A 17,203-nucleotide genomic window follows, 5' to 3' on the forward strand; every position below is an offset into this window, starting at 1 on the left:
GGTCAGAATCGGCAAGGAGGCCGGGCGGTTAATTAAGCACAGTAGAATTGTAGCAGTGAGTTGCGAGTTCGAGACCGCAAAATGCTGTGAATGTTCTGCGATGTTAAGAATCGGCCACAGGCCTGACGGCGATACTTCAGCCTCTTACAGCTTAACGGCAAACTCGGACAACGGCCTCATTTTACTCCGGTAATTTTTGTACACTGAATTTTACAGCGTGAAGATGACGTAATTTGTTGAGGTTCACAGACAGGATATGTGTGACGAACTAATCTTGAATAATAGCTAATTAATCGTCACCTCAAAGTTCGGATGGTCTAATTGTCACGTCCACCAATGACCGGAAATTGAATGGAACTTCCCTATTGGTTTTATCAGCAAGAGCTTGGACCGAGCGGATATTTACTCAAACAAACTTTCTTAAATTTATTTATTTAAGCTAAACGGCAAATCGAAACTAAACAAATCAAACAGGTGCGGCATATGAGTTAAACGAACTATAAACAAATTAAATGCGGAGGAAGTTAAAGTGCGATGAGAGCAAAATGCGAGGAGAGAGCTAGAGCATTGAGATCCGAGAATAACGCACGATCCTGCAACAGAAAACAAAGTAAATATCTACGCATGACAAGACGTATATACACAAAAATCACGATATTCCATCAAGTATTCCAATCTAAATTTCACCACCAAAGCAGCAACTTACCCTGGCGTCTGAGTCAAAATCCTATAAGAGAGGAACCAGGACGCAAGTCGGGATCGGCATAGTATCTGACGGCTATAATCAATTTACACCGACGTCAGAGTCGGTCCTACTTAAACTTCGTAGTCTGACATACAGTAGTGGGAAATTTGCAGCAACACTTCATTACAATATGAATATTGAATTGTGTGGAAGAATTCTAATTGTGTGAAAGAAAATTGGCGATCATGAGTGGAGTAGTGAACTATTTGGGCGATAATTACTGAAGCTAAGCTTCGGTAATTATCTCATTATTCTAAGCTTCTCGTCGAACGTATTGTCAATGCAACATTTCAACACCATCCACTTAGAACTAATTAATATTTGTAAGTAAATAATAAGATGACACCCAGTTGCGCAATTTCTTGTGCGTGTAAAGAGAACGCGTTACATAACCTGCTGGCCGTGGTGGGAAACACAGCAGATGGTGACAGCCTCAAAGATGATATGCAGGCTGAGTAATCATTTACTGAGCTGACCCTGCCAGACAGCCATAATGAACGTCGGGTGGAAGTTAATGACCGTGAGTTGTGTTTAGACAAGTTACAGTTCTGTAACAGCCTGTGCAATTCACAAAATGTTGATCAAATCAAACTAGATCAAATTTTAGTCATGAATATAAAAACAAAGAATTCCCAACTAATCATCATATATTTATAAAATAAAGCGTTGCGGAGTCCAACTCCATCGCCAGTTCGACAATTCTAAATGTACAATTGTGCAGCATATTGCATATATGTTTATAAGTGTCTAGCTTCCATAATTTTTTCACTAACAATGAGATTAGAATTATTTAAAATTTGTCATCTGCTACATTTTTCTATGTAGTTCTTCAAATATCCTCTTGAAGCATAACTTTAAAGTTTTGAACTGCACCAATCTCCTTCACAGCGTCCGTTTGCCAGTTCAACTAGCCACTAGACGGCCATTGTAAAATTTCTTGTGGTCATGACAAAGAAGGTTGATTTCTCGCTCTCCTGACGGTATCAACACACACGTTTCAAAATGATAGGCTAACTGCGTATTTTACGCAACTGTGCCCGTGATCCGGATACTACCATGAGAAACATCGCATGACAATAATCCTTCGTAGCATTTACACATATTGAATGCGCTAGAATTACTTTTTTTAAAGCAAAATTATCCTGTTAATTTTTTTATGAATTCTTGCTAAGGAAGCTACTTGCGTGCTGATTTTAAGGTCCCAGTCAGTTGAGGATTAGGGCGCAGTATTCATAATAAAATGACAACAGTGTAAATTATTATTATTACTTATTATTAGAAGAAATAGGTAAACGCAATTATAGAAATGCTTAACCTGGAAACACGAAATTCGATTTTATCCCTGGACGGAAAATATCACACCGTATTGTAACTTTATGTATTTCCGTTTAATTATTACTTTTTATCAATCAATTTGACAGGAATTTGCGTGGAATCGAAGGACTTTTTCAGTTTTTGTGTTATTTTTGTCATGAAACCTGTGCTAAAATTTGCTGAAAAATGCAGGGGACTGCAGTCTTCATTCCAGTCTTGGTCTTTTAATATAAATTGTTGCTTCTAAGACGAAAATGCTGCAAAGCTGTAACTGAGCTTTAACCAGGTCAGTTAAAGCTGTAAGCAGTGCGCAAATTCTTGTAGTATATGAAAAAAATAGTAAATAATACACGAAATTGTCATTAAAGCAGGATGGTAGGCAGGATTTTGTTCAGAGGACCAAATTTAGAGCAGAGAGAAGGGGAAGGGTGTTCAACCATTTGCTTCCTGCCACAGTTCCGGATAAAATCGATGGAGTAATCGGGCGGTTAAGCTGAGCAAGATTTGAGCAGTGAGCTTGCGTTTTCGAGATCTTAAGGAAATACTTCTGTCTTATTCTATTCTATGAATAAAAAGGTGCTATATTTCATAGGCACGAAAGGAAAAATATTCCATAAAGGAATAAATGGAATGATTTGTAGCACTCCAATTACAATCGTAGCAACACTACTACTAAAATTGCCCTTATCTAAAAATATTGCCGTACATTTTATGTGCTTCAATGATAGAAGTTATATTGCTATACTTATATTTATATTGCTCTATGTCTTAAACACCACACGGTGAAATAATTGTAATTGCGACTTTGCTTCCATAGCCTTCTTACTACTACCTTATCACTATTTTAAATAATAATTTAAAATTAAAAATTTTGAGTTAGGATTTCGATTCTACAGCTCTCATAAATAAATCAATAAAGTAAAATAAAATGAATACTTCTTGCTGTGATCAGGTGGTGGTGATTGCGATGAGTGGCGTGCAAGCGTCTAACACGACGTGTCGCACGCCCCCCACCGCCCCCAACTACGTCAACGCTCTGTACGAGGGACACTGGTTCGAGATGGGCAGGGTGCGTGATCATACTGTGAAAATAATTAGTGAAAATGCATGAGCGAATCAAACAAAATATTAGCAGAATGCGAATTTACGATGCGACATTAGTACACAGAATGCGCAATGAATACTCTTAGAACGGTTGTTTAATTATTGTTAGTATTCTATGTACACTTGATACGAATGCTACCAAAGATACGTTTAATTATAGGTTTAAATAGGAGCTTCTGATGTGGGCATGCGTGACAACTAAACGCATCGCGTAACTGATATATGCTAGTGCAACGAGACCTAAACGACAAGTTAATATGTAGGTTGAGTTCGTTTCATTGCACCAAACCTAAAACTTTTCCAGTAAAAAAATATAACTCAGTACTCACTGCAGTGAGTGACAGAGCGCGCATTTTCTCGTCGACGAAAACGTGAAGTCACGGACGGACATGACAAGCACAATAGCACTTTTTTTCTTAAATGAGAAAATGCGCTAAAAAGAACGATTGTTGAGACTGAGTTTTTCGGAAAAATCATGTTAAACTATAGGAATGATAATGGACGAGGCACCCATGTTGTCAGTCCTGGGGCCTTGCAACCATAACTAGCATCAGTACATGTGACGGCCGATTTGTCGTCTGTGATTGGCTGGTTCAGTTTGGCCGACGGAATTACGAACTCTTAACTATTTTTGGTAGGACGTCCGTGTCCCATACCATTTGAAATTTATTTCTTGTGTCATTCCAGTCTCAGACGCCTGGAGGAGCTGCCTTGCAGGTTGGTTGCATGTGCGACGTCTCTGACTTCGTGACGGACGAGCCTGTGCAGGGCAACGGCACCATCTCTTACGTATGCCGGCGCTTCTCGCCTCAGGCCGACCCTGTCTTTGCCAATGGTGACCCATAGTAATAATTCAATGTTTGGTTCTACAGGGTTATTCTAAATGATGGACCCAATTTAATAAATTCGTATTTAGTTAAATATACATTCAAAATTAATAATTTATTCACCAATGGAAAGAGATTAATGCAATGTCATTTTTACATGTTTATAAATGATCAATACGAGTAAGTCCTCCTTGTGCTGCACGGCAAACATCTAAACGGTAGCCAAACTCGTCCCACACACGTGGAAGCATATCTTCTGTTACTGAGTGCACCGTAGCAGTGATACGGTTCACAAGAGTTGCTGGTAGAGGCGGGACGTAAACAGAGTTGCTGGTAGAGGCGGGACGTAAACAGAGTTGCTGGTAGAGGTGGGACGTAAACAGAGTTACTGGTAGAGACGGGACGTAAACAGAGTTGCTGGTAGAGGTGGGACGTTCCAAGTAACCAGCAGTTCAGCACCTGATGAGTGTGGCTAGTGCCCCTTCAGCTAGTGTGGAGCCAGGCCTAAGCTTCATTTCCAAAGTGGGAAATGAAAATCTGGCACTAGGAGGACATGTTGACATATTGAAAATAATGAACATTTATAGATAGTAAAAAATATAACTCAGTACTCACTGCAGTGAGTGACAGAGAGCGCATTTTTTCGTTGACGAAAACTTGAGGTCACGGACGGACGGACAGACGGACGGACGGACGGACAGACAGACGGACATGGCGAGCACAATAGTGCATTTTTTCCATAAATGAGAAAATGCGCTAAAAAACTTTGAATGTTTTTCTTTCCATTGTTGCACAAATTATTCGTTTTGAATTTTAAATTAAATGAATACAAATTTATTAAATTGGGTCCGTCATTTAGAATAACCTCGTATAACTAAGCCCACTGATACAACTGCGTAATGGGGAAAGGTTAATACTAATAAAGCGCTAGACGAATCAAATAAGTCCTATTCGTGTCCATGTATATTAATTATAACGTGGAAGTGCAATGTGTTGGGGTCTAAAAATTAACATCAAACACAGTACATTCGTACCTATGCCTTAGAATTCGTACAAATGCTAAGGTATCGTTATGGCGCAATTCTTCAATAAATTTGTCTTCGCCAGTGTCATGATACGAATGTTCTTTGCAATTATCCTGTGAACATAAACGACAAATTAACGACTAACTTTTCATCGGGTGACATAGAAAGCAATTACATTTTTTGCAACTCTGCCCTTCTGAAAACATTAACAATAAATTAATAAGCAGTTGATTATAATTTTTGATTTACTCTCTAAGCCATATGATTTAGATTTATAAATGACATATATTGAGTGCATAATAATATGAGTCAGGGAATTGCAATGTAGTTTCAACACCGCTTCAAGGGGAATATCAGAGTAAGTGAATCATTTTTCATTGCCGTCTGTCTAAAATATCGGACTCGAATGACTACAAGCTTAGTGCACGTCAGGTGGTAAGGTTGGAGGCTGTCACAATGACGCAATGTCTTTCTTACATACGTTACCGCTCTACAAATGTAGATTATATTATTATAATAAATAATGTGAGGTATAAACATGTTTGAATAAATACATATAATTGTTCTAATTCGATTTCTTGTTCGATTCGATTCTAATATTGAGCAGCTACTCTGGTCGACACCGGCAATCCCGGCGAATTCAAGCAGGTTTATCCATACCCTAATTCCAGACCTCTCAACTACTACGTGATTTACATCGATGAGGTATGAACACCACCTTGGTGAGGTATGTTGAGGTATGAACAACATGTTGGTGCGGTATGGTGAGGTATGGGCGCCACATTGCTGATGTATGGTGATGAGTGGATACCATCTCTCACCATGAGTGGCCATGGTGAGGTATGTTGAGGTATGTTGTGTGCCACATTTGAAAGGTCTTGTGAGGTATGAACACCATATTGATGGGGTATGTTGAGATATGTGCACCACATTGTGAGGTATGGTAAGGAGTGGATTCCACATTGGTGAGGTATGCCGAGTCATGGTCACCGCATTGATGTACATGGTGAGGTTTGACGAGGTAGGGCACCAAAGTGATGAGAAATGGAGATCACATTAATGAAGTATGATAAGGGAATAAGTATGGAGAGGTATAGGCACCACATTGCTAAACGCTGTAAATCTTTAACGGGTAATATCTCCACAAATCGGGCCTCAATCATCATTCTTAGCGCTATCATAACATGGTGACCTTCCCTGAGATAAGAACTACTGAGATAAATCACATGAGCGCTCTCTCCGCGACGGCACGGTGTACTGGGGTATTCATTGGGCGCTCACAACAGCTTTATTAAAATCCCAAAGAACTTGTTTATCGTGCATGACGTAGGGCTCTCTGGAAACGTCCTTAACAGAAGATGTCTCATACTCTCACCACGTACATCCTTCCCCCATTCTATTCACAATCATTCTATAGACTACTCAAACATCACGAGAAATGCATGACTTCCATCAAAGTCAATTTGACTGCACGCAACAATGAGCTCACAGCTGCCAAGCCAAGAAATTGCAAGGTGTTGAGAGCAGGCAACCATATAAGCACTGCTGCCTAATTTAGCAATTATGTAGTGGTGAGTGCTGGCAACTATGAACGCACTGCTGCAAAGCTCCGCAATTGTGATGTGGTGAGTGGAGGCAACAATAAGGGATGGATAGCTAGAGGTCAGCATAGCCCAAGTCCACAGTGCGATTTATATACCTTCCCGAGCATAACGCAGCCGGGCATCTTCACGGCTTTCGACACAAAGCGCCCACCACAACAGCGCCGTTCAGTCACAGGCTGGAGCGCATACAGGCCGGAGCACAACTGACCGGAGCGCAGCAGGCCCTACGGCAACAGCTACTCCTAACGTAACCTAACCTAACCTAACCTGCGCCGCCTGTTGCGGTAGGGCCTGTTGCGCTCCGGCCAGTTGTGCTCCGGCGCTGTGAAGCAGTGGCTGTGTTGTGCAAAGCGGATTTACTGTTAGCCGGAGTTACCCACAGCTCATTGCTCTGAGCCTGTGTAGATATTGCATGCTGATGGTTAGCCTTGGGCCCAGGGCCTGTTTACGAGTCAATTTTGTTACCCACGGCTGCGCTCCCACAATAAGCGCACTGCTGCATAACTTAGCAATTATGATGTGGTGAGTGCTGGCAATAGTAAACGCACTGCTGCATAACTTAGAAATTATGATTTGGGGAGTGCAGGCACTGCTACTAATGCTGCTTAGCACTGCGACCAATTATAATGTGTTGCAGGACTCGGCCGTGGAGTACGACTGCGACACTAATGACAACGGAGTGACGAACTACTGCGTGCACATCCTCTCGCGCACCGCAACCATTGCGGCTGACAAGGAAGCGGCCCTCCTGCAATATGCTGGTGGGGCATTCATTTCCCGCATGTTATTGGTTCCTTTGAGGGTAAAACATGTGAGATTAGAAAGTAAAAACCATGTGGATTAATTGTCACGAAGTTTTAAACTAACTAAATTTTTGGGGGTATATACATATAATAAAATAATAATATTTTTTAGCTATCTGGCCAGTCTTAAGGCCCGTTTACACTAGTGGCAACGACATGTGTTTTGAGTCGTTTGCTGCAGTGCCTCACCGCGCACAACCGTTCACACTACTTTTGTACTCGGGTAGTTTGAGACTGCGCGCTTTGAACACTAGTTGCCACCTAGACGTCAATGAGGGTGGATGTAACCGAATTTGAGCTGTGGGCCATTTTTCTCGGGTGTGCTGCGGTCAGTCATTCTTCGCACTATGCCAGTTGTAAACGAGAATTTAGCATAGGCATCATAATTAGAGAACTAGCACATTCAAAAAGATACAGTTTATAAAAATATAGTCTATTCTTAAATAAAAAGTTCCAATATTCGTACCGATATTATATCAATTCCTTTGAAATCGCTAAACGGTAATGCATAAATTGTCAGGAGTTGCTAAAATCACATAAACTAAACACGTCATGTAAAAATAACTTACATCATTTGCATTTCGATTTTTGTACTCCTTTGACCAAACACTCCATAAGCTTTCATTTTCTATATAAAGATCAATTAGGTTCTCTACTAGAGAGTGACTCCAAACGAGAGTGGTGTTGACATTAGGTGTGCCGGACCAGCGTACACAATTAACCTAACTAGACCACAGACAGCTATCTACTAACTAAGAATTTAAAAGCAAAGAATAGTCCACAAAAATTCATATCTTTATAGAAAACGTTTCGGAGACCAGCTCCATCGTCAGTTCGTTGAATCTAGAATCACAAATCAGAAGTCACAAATTGATACATTGCAACCATAGAACGAATTGAATTTCTCTATTTAATTAATTTAGATTTTTAATTTGATTTAAATTTTTAATTCAATTTAAATTCTTAGTTAATTTGCGATTTAAGCATACAAGTGATATCAATTCTTTAATAGCTATCTACTAAGCGCCGTGCTTGTGTTTCATGAGGCATGGCCCCTGCCAAATGCCAATCGCTAGCTCGTCAATCGGTCAAGAAGCGCATGCAGAGGCTGCAAAGCGCCTCTGCATGCGCTTTGAGGCCCTTGATTCTCGTGTGTTGCCCCTAGTGTGAACGGGCCTTTAGAAATGAGCCAGACGGCAAATGCAACACTTGCCAAGGCATTTATAAAAAAAAGCCCATGGGGCCCCATTTTAGCACAATTAGAGGCCGCAGATAAAGTGCAGACTGCATACGGATTGTCTATCAGATTTATATTCCAAGCCATTCCAATAAATTTCTACCTCACTGCCTTCTTAGATCAATTATTAGGAAATCTTAATTAACGTCTAAGACTTTCTTATGGCATGTTAGTTGCAACGACGGATCGAGAAATGATGTTAGTTACGAGATCTGTGTGATTACCGTGCGATAGCAATGTCTAATGGATATGTTGTGCAATGGATATGTCAAACGGAAACGTTGCATGAAGACTAAAAGCAAACGAGAAGCCACGTAAATCAAAAAGCTTCGTCACGCGATCTAGCTGAGCCCATTTAGGTGGTACTTAGAACTAGGTGGAAAGTGTGCGCTCGACTGGTGTTAAGGTTCTTAAGCTTTGAACCGAATGACTTGCTGTAATTTATGTAACACGAGTCCAGGCCTATTCAGTCATTCTAGTGATGAATGATTAAGAAAATTGTAATATACCTCACTGCTATAGTTTGAAATTCAGATGAAAAATTTTGTACATGAAGATGAGATCTCGAGACATTCACTAGAGACACGGTTTATTTAAGTATCGTGAGCGTCGCTTGATTTGGAACTTTAAAGTAATCATTTTGTTTCAGAGAAAAGTAAATATTTTAATTACGATCCAATACCTTTTAAATCAAGGGTAACATGTAATTTAAATTTGACGTCTTTCTTTTTTATGCTGTTGCAATGAAAATGAGATAACTTATTTCGAATTCTTCTCATTCCAATGCTGAGAATGATAGTTCCACCTTAGTATATCATCTGAGGGCAAGTTAATGTATTTAAGAAAGCCTCTTCTAATTATTGTTTTCAATCGGCTTGTTTCATTTTATAATTACAACATAACAATTGTATGTTGGCGATTAGGCAAAAGTGTAGCATTTCTTTGAGCACTATATAACGTGAACTAACGTTTTTTGACTAATGAATCGTGTGGAATGTGATTCAAACTTAGAATCATTCGAAAGGTCATATTGTATAGAATCATTCGAGAGATCCTATTGTAATTGTAAATAATTTCAAGAGTAAGGAGTTGAAGGCAGGTTTATTGCTTGATGACTTCTAAACATGTCTCAACTTTCTGAAGCTATTCAAGATAACGGTATTTTTAGACGAAGAATGGGCAATAATAGTAAGACAAGAAGCATTGAAACTATACGGGAAGCAAATTAATATTATTCTTCCCCTGAAATTAATGTGAATTTCACTGCAAAAGATGAATGATTCTGTGCTGAGTACTCCTGTTCATGTTGTTACGTAAAGATATGTTTTTTCTCCCCTCAGAGGATTTGGGGCTCAACCCTGACGGCATAGAGTACAACCCCGTGCAGCAGGAGGGCTGCTGGTGAAGCTGTGAGCCTATAACAGGGTTGTGTATGTCAACGCTGGCAGTCAAAGACCGGCTTTTTTATTTTCTGCTGTAAATGGAAGTATACAACGTTGCACTCAGCGCCAGACGGCTTTTTATTTTCCAAATGTTTTTGAAAGGGCTGTCAACATACGGAATTTTTTTTCAACTATTCCATAAAGATGTGCCATTCATGCAGCCATCTTATTGCTAGTGCATATTGTATCATGTTGTGGGAGTTCATTTGTTGTAAGAATGATATCTGAACTAAAAATGTGAGAAAAGAGACGATAACATTAGAAACTTGAACAGCACACCGAGTCTGAGTCTTAGTGGCGTTACTAAGAATGATCTCTCTCTAAAATTTAAAGAGAGAAAAGTTCGGCATTTCTTAACAAGCCAGCGCTTGTTATTCGAGAAGTTAGAAATGCAATGGTTTGCCTCTGAAAAGAAACCGTTTTGAAATTTCTTTTATAATCTCGCTTTAAAATGAACGCAGTCATAAAATCTCAATTTTGGAATCCCGTTCTAAAAACTCGTCCAGTCGTCTGTATGCTGTATGTCGCATGGGTGAACTGCCCTCCTCTCGGCTACTTCGGCAAGCATTAATCAGCCTTGTTCCTGTATGCCACGGAAAGGGATATGACATTGATGTTACGCAGTTAGGAAACGAAGAGTTTTAGTTTGTAGTCTTTTCTCGAGGGTATTGATGACGTAAGCTGGGAGTGAGATTTAACAATAGTTTGACCATATATAGAAAGAATATACATGAAACTTACACCAAGCAGGGTCTGGACTTAAATTATTGTTTAGATTTTAGACTCAATTATAACGTTGTTGTGGAGTGCGGGCCCTCTTGGTCTTTGATAAAGTATTCAATAATGCAAGATTACAGCGTGAATTTCACGAAGGATTTAAGTTAGCATCAGAGGTGGGTAGTAGCGCGCTACATGTAGCGGCCGCTACATTTTCAGTAGCGGTAGGGGTAGCGGCGCTACATTTAAACCATTGTAGCGGTAGCGGTAGCTCCCGCTACATTTCAAAGTAGCGCTGCCCAGCTCTGCCTACACTTCAGCGCCGAGATAACTATGTCATGTTATGACGAAATTCAAATATTCCATTTTGAAAATGTCAATTTGACCAATTTTTTCCATATTCTACAAAAAGTTCATTTGGTCCATGGTATCGAAAAATCTAATTAATTCCATTCCAGCACATGTATTACAGAATCGAACTAGCATTCATCGATTTGATCATAGCGGTGCTTGAAGTTTTGACGTGAGGATGTTCCTGATTTTTTAAAACTTTTCCATTAAAATCGTGGCCAATATGTTCCTCATTTTGCTACAGAATAAAAAGAGAATTTTCGATTTGAGTAATCGTGCATTTAATTTTAACAATTCACATGCCGTTTGGACTTTTTTCGTCCAACCGGCATGTAAATCTCTCTATTTTTTATGTTCGGTATGATAATAATTTTCATCGACATTCCATGATTATCTTGGGATCGATAAACCTCATGCCAAGGCGGCCTCGAGTTATGTACACAGCACCGTTGACAATTTTTGAAACTATGGATTATCCCCTCGCTAACGTCAGTAGTGGCGAACAAATTCTTATACAATATGTCAATATCTAACATTATATTGGTAAAAATCTTCCATGTAAGGTAATTAAACGTCTAAATTTGCTCACCAGTTCCTTATAAAAATTTATTGGCCTCTCAGTGAAGGATCGAAAGATCCCTTCTCGGAAGATAAATTTGTTACCAATAACAATTAATGCATCGAAACTTTTAAAAAGTAAACTGAGAATCTTCTGTGTATTCATATTTTGTTGCTTATTTCATTTGTCTCTATAGATCAGTTTTTATGAAAATTAGCTAATTTTAAAGGTTCCCGATATTCAATTCGGGAACCTTTCCGCTTTCAATTCGGAAATTTCGCTTCGCGAAATTTCCATACCGTAATACACTGTAAAATGTCGCTAATTTTTTCAAGTCACGACAACATTACGTTGAGACTCTTAGGTCGTTCATTAATTATTGTTTAGGCTACGATCTATTAGGCTGTCCTGGTCCTGGTGCAGTGAGTTTCATGACATTTTTGTACTGCAGTAGTGCATTGAATAGTTCATAAATGCATCTCAAGCACTGAGTACATAACATAACATAGTGATGTCGGCGCTGAAGCGTAGGCCTGATGTGGCCTGTCGCTGATTCTTTTTCTTTTTTTCGTGCCTTGTCCACAGAAGATCTAAAATCGTGTCATTTGACCAGATCTTTTCATGACTGACGATAGTTTGAAGTAGCTACTAGACTTCCACCACGTTCGATAAGGAGCTAGGCATTTCAAATCTGAACATATATTTTTCCATAGCTTTATCTAGTCTGTTCTTGAACGCGTTCATACTTGGAGCGCCAACGATGTCATCGGCGAGGCTGTTCCACATGTCGGTGATTCGAAGCGAGAAGAAATTTTGTCGCGTGGAGAAGTTGCAGCGCAGTTTTTTTAGCTTATAGCCGTGGCCCCTGGTGTTGGTTCTTATTTCAAATTCTAGTAATCCTTCAGTATACTTCAATGAGGTCCCCACGCAGACGTCGATAACTGAGGCTTGGAAGCTTCATAATCTTCAATCTTTCTTCATAGGACTTGCCCTTCAAGCCTGGAATTATCCTTGTTGCACGTCTTTGAACATTCTCTATTAAATTTCTGTCCTTATCAAATCTCGGTGACCACACAACGTTTCCAAACTCCAGACTCGGGCGCACAGATATAGGTACAAGAAACATAATGACTCATATATTGTGGTGCGAATCTAAACTTTTCTCATTTTTTGACGCATTTGGTGGAGTGGTAATACCTACGCGGTAGGCCTGAGGTGTGTGTTGGCGACAGCAGGGACCGCGTTATTGCTACCATCTTTTAATTAGTTCTCTGTGACTCTCGATCGAAATAGTTTTTGTCTTTACCCAAGTAGAAGTTTTCGTTCCATTTGCTAATGAATTGGACACAATCGTTTGTGTTCTATAAGATTAATTAAAGGAAACGTGTAAATAGTTAACAAATATAACCCTTAACTTCGATTACAAGTTACGGTATCGTAAATACAATGCGTGCAACTATTCAATTATTCTATTGAAATTGCACGTACCACTTAACTGCGCATGAGAAAAGCGGTTATAGTTCTTATTTAACGTCAATTGTCTTGCCTGATATCTGAATGGCTCTACGATTTGCAGTTCTGAAGTGAATTTGGCTGTTAAATTGCATTTTCGTTTGAGCTACGCGAGTGAACTCATTATTATATGAGAATCATCAGTTTAAGCTAATAGCACTAATTTAGGAATTAGAATCATTCATCATTTCTTTTTAAGGTGAAGTTTTGTACGTTTTACTCGATAATATGAATAAAATTTCTTTTTCTTTATCATGAGCGGATGAGCAAACCCAATACATGTTCATTCAGAAAAGAATGCTAAATATTGTTCCGATATCGTTCATTATAATTAGCGTCAGTAATTACGCATGCATCACATTTTATTTCGCTCCCTCGCAAGTAGATTATTTAAGCAGCTCGGGGAATTATGCGGCGGTTGACCAACCACATCTCTTCAGTTCAGTCATGTTTAACGAGGGAATTGCTATCGTATAGGCATTAGACAGTTATTGAATATCTTGCATTCTTTGCAAAGCAAATTGTCGGTGACAGTACGAAACAAACGTGTAATTCTTAATATCACCCAATTTTTTAATGAATTTCGATACGCCTCATGAGCAACCTCTCTTATTAACATCCTAAATATTCATCTTTGCTTGAAATTATGGGAAATAATTTAAAAGCAAATAGAGGACATTTAAATTTACCACACCTTCATTGCGAACGTTTCGTACCATAATCGCATGGTTGAAGTAGTATAAGGTTGACCCATGAGAAGCTCATTTTCGCGCATGTAGTTCGTTGTTCGCCTGTGACGTCACTGATCTCAGTGACGTCACGGGCATTAACCAATTACCGAAATGCGACCAAACCAGTCAACCAATCCGTCATGAGAATGACGGGTTTGTTTACGTTTCTCGATCTACGTGACGTAACAAGAAAGCTGAACTGAAAGGCGGAACTTCTCTTAAGTCAACCTTATATAGTTTAACCATGCAAAAATCGGTTTAAAAAATTGCAAGGAATACAAGTTCTGTTCTGGCTAGAATTCCAAGGGCCACTCAATAATAGCCAGGCAGGAACAATTAGAAATAAAGGCTTCTGACATCTTCATTTAAATCTTCTTATTTCAGTTTTGTTAAACTGCGGAACAGAAAATGCCGCAAATAGAAAGTCAAATATACAAACAATAAAAGTGTTTTTCATTTACTAAAGGATTCAGGTTTAACGACATTTAAATCATAATGTTGCCAGATATATCAGAATGCATCACTTGTGACAGCAGCAGGTTACTGAACTTACGTGAATGGCAGCCCTAGTCTGAATGGTAAACTTAAGGTGGAATTTGGTCGCTTTACCCTAGCCCTGAGAGATAGACAAATTACGTTACACTGGCGATAAATGGATGAGATTCACAAATCACAATAAATTAACAAAACATGTATAACACTTAAAACTAATCGGCCTATGGAGTAGCGCAGCTGTAGCGCTATACTCCCAGCAGCAGCTATCAACACAAGGTGCGGGCGGGGTGAACGTGAATTTGCATACTGTGACGTCCGCGCATTTAGCGTACGAATAAAAAATTACACGTCATGCACGTACTGGACGTGACAAGTTCAATCAATAGAGAAAGCCAAACCGCTTGCAGCTCATATCCTCTTTAAATTGTTAATAAATTGATTTTCATGGTCTTTATAACGGGAATTTAGGACTTTATTCTAAGTTCTAAGCATTCTTTCAATCTGCCATGTGAACAAAATCCCAGAGGATAACAAATGTTTGCCTTCCCTTCATGCATCACTAGAAATTCAGTATCGTGCAGCAACAATTTCCAACAGCGTCAAATGTATGATTAGCGAGAGTTGACGAGCTGCTCGGAAAGCAATTCATGCATGTCCTCTTTCCATAGCGCCTGGCGCACAACTGATCAGCGAGCGAGCAAAGCTTTCTGACTGCGGAAGGGGGAGAGTCGGGGCATGGCGTAATAGGTTGGGCCAGAAGCGCTTCAGCCTGTGGCGTGCGGCGGGATTACGCCAGTCCTGCTAGGAGCAGAGCAGGTTTACGGTGATCCGGCGTAGTCTGCGGACAGTAATTAAGGCTTACGGCACGTGTGAGAAGTGATAGTATGGAGTAAAATTCTATGGAGTGGGACCTGTTGATAATTAACTATTTGATGCAGCAGGCTGTGGAGTGAGGCAGCTGTGAGTTAAAGTTTGTGAGGTGAGATGACTCAGTTACCTACAGCTTCTTGGGTGCGAGGCTGAGTATAGTTATTGCATTATGAGGGTAGGCGCTGGCGCTAGGGCTGGTTTACGAGTTAAATTTTTGGTCCACGGATGGGCTCCCTTCGTCATAGTAATAACGTTAAGGAAATGAATATCAAAGGCTAAGGTACATTGAAATCAGACATATATTTTTACAATGTTTGCGTAATTACATGCAAAATATGGGAGGGGATAATAGACCGCCTATTTAGGATAGTTATTGTGTAGGTACATGTATATTCATTACCTAGGATTAAAATGTAACTTTCAATGGTAAAATCACGAGGCGTTGTGGAAGAGGAGGGTTGCCGTAGCGCCTAACTTGGTTGTTGTGTTTAAGAAATAAACTCGTCACATTTATTGGGCGCATTTGTGACAGAATAATTCAAATTAGTATTTAAATCATTACTAAGTGTTGCACGCGAAGGATCTTCCTCGAATCGATTTCAGTTCTTTCAATAACAACATACAATAGATATCTTTAGCGCTTGTGATTTCACAGACACTCACACCAACAAAAACCAAAACCCTCTACGTAAAGTGATGAACCTCCGTGGCAAGTTTCCAGCAGCAGTGAGAACAAAAAAGCTTCAGAAGAGGATGAATATTCTGTTAATGTGGGGCCATAACGGAATACCGCCACAACAAATAGATTGTACAGCGCGCGAACGATACAACCACAGGAAAATAAATAGCACAGACACAAGCAGCTACAAGGCCCAAAAATAGAAGAAATCGAAAAAAACGGATGGGAAAACAACCGGAACTAACACAAAAACAAAAGGTGACAATAAAACAAGCTCAAAAAATAAGAATCCAACGGAAAGGAAAGGAACCGAACCAAACTAACACCAAAAAGATAAAAGAAAGAAAAGTAACAACAACATATATATATTAAACTCACTACATGAAGCTCTACCTCAGGATCGGGTTACGTTGACTAAGATAGTGAGGGATAAGTAAGACACATCAGTCCAAATAACGTATCTTGTATACGGGGTGGTAATACAGAGTCGCGATACAGAGGAATAAGCTACGGCATCGACCGTAAGGTCGGAGAACTCTACCGACACGCTACATCGCGGAGTGCTCATCAGCTACTGGGGGGTTTGCTTAAGGTTGCTAGACCTTTTATTAGCTTCGCTTCCGCCCACTACTGAGGTCTTGATCGCGTGATCCATCACGTGTCTACCAGGTGTTGACTCGTCCTCAATCTCTATCAGGTCAAGTAAATTGACACCGGACAAAAGCATCCTGCGCCAAGAATTTAAGCCCCAGAAAATCTTCCTGGATATCTCCCACAAATGCTCGAAAATTGGAGAACTACGTGTTTCCAGATTTTGGCCAGTATGAGCGAAGCACACTCGGTAGTGCGAGCTGTGTGAGAATAAACCCTATATGAAGAGCGACATTTGGGTCGACATGTCTTCGAATAGAAGTGTCGGCGCTGAAGAAATAGGCCCATGGCCTATTACCGATTCTTGCACTTTTCGTGACCTGATTCAAAGGAGATCTGAAAATCGGCCTTTGACCAAATCTTTTCATAACTGACATTGGTTTGAGATAGCTACTGGGCTTATTTCCAGGTCCGTAACGTGCTAAGCATTTCAAGACTGAACATATGATCTCGAATAGCTTTCTAGTCTGATCTTGGACGCGTTCTTCTCGGAGCGACAACGATGTCATCAGGAAGGCTGTTCCACTTGTCGGTGAC

The 17,203-nt window shown here is 39.9% G+C and overlaps 1 protein-coding gene across 1 annotated transcript; it reads left to right on the top strand.

Moving 5' to 3' along the window:
* Nucleotides 1-1,220: 1,220 nt before the first annotated feature.
* On the top strand, nucleotides 1,221-10,170 carry LOC108666210. The gene is made up of 6 exons (XM_018153038.1): nucleotides 1,221-1,265; nucleotides 3,012-3,128; nucleotides 3,851-3,998; nucleotides 5,623-5,720; nucleotides 7,257-7,380; nucleotides 10,000-10,170. The coding sequence occupies exons 1-6, from the start codon at nucleotides 1,239-1,241 to the stop codon at nucleotides 10,062-10,064; spliced, it is 579 nt and encodes a 192-aa protein (XP_018008527.1). The 5' UTR covers nucleotides 1,221-1,238; the 3' UTR covers nucleotides 10,065-10,170.
* The last annotated feature ends 7,033 nt before the right edge of the window (nucleotides 10,171-17,203 follow it).

This window comes from Hyalella azteca, unplaced genomic scaffold, assembly GCF_000764305.2.
Source record: "Hyalella azteca isolate HAZT.00-mixed unplaced genomic scaffold, Hazt_2.0.2 contig11229, whole genome shotgun sequence".
In the NCBI taxonomy this organism is placed as follows: domain Eukaryota; kingdom Metazoa; phylum Arthropoda; class Malacostraca; order Amphipoda; family Hyalellidae; genus Hyalella; species Hyalella azteca.

Bases quoted from the DNA above. Each gene is read 5' to 3' on its own strand.
- LOC108666210 (XM_018153038.1), top strand. From the start codon at position 1,239: ATGAACGTCGGGTGGAAGTTAATGACC. The intron at 5,721-7,256 runs GTATGAACACCA...AATGTGTTGCAG, and splicing joins ACGTGATTTACATCGATGAG to GACTCGGCCGTGGAGTACGA. The intron at 7,381-9,999 runs GTGGGGCATTCA...TTCTCCCCTCAG, and splicing joins GGCCCTCCTGCAATATGCTG to AGGATTTGGGGCTCAACCCT.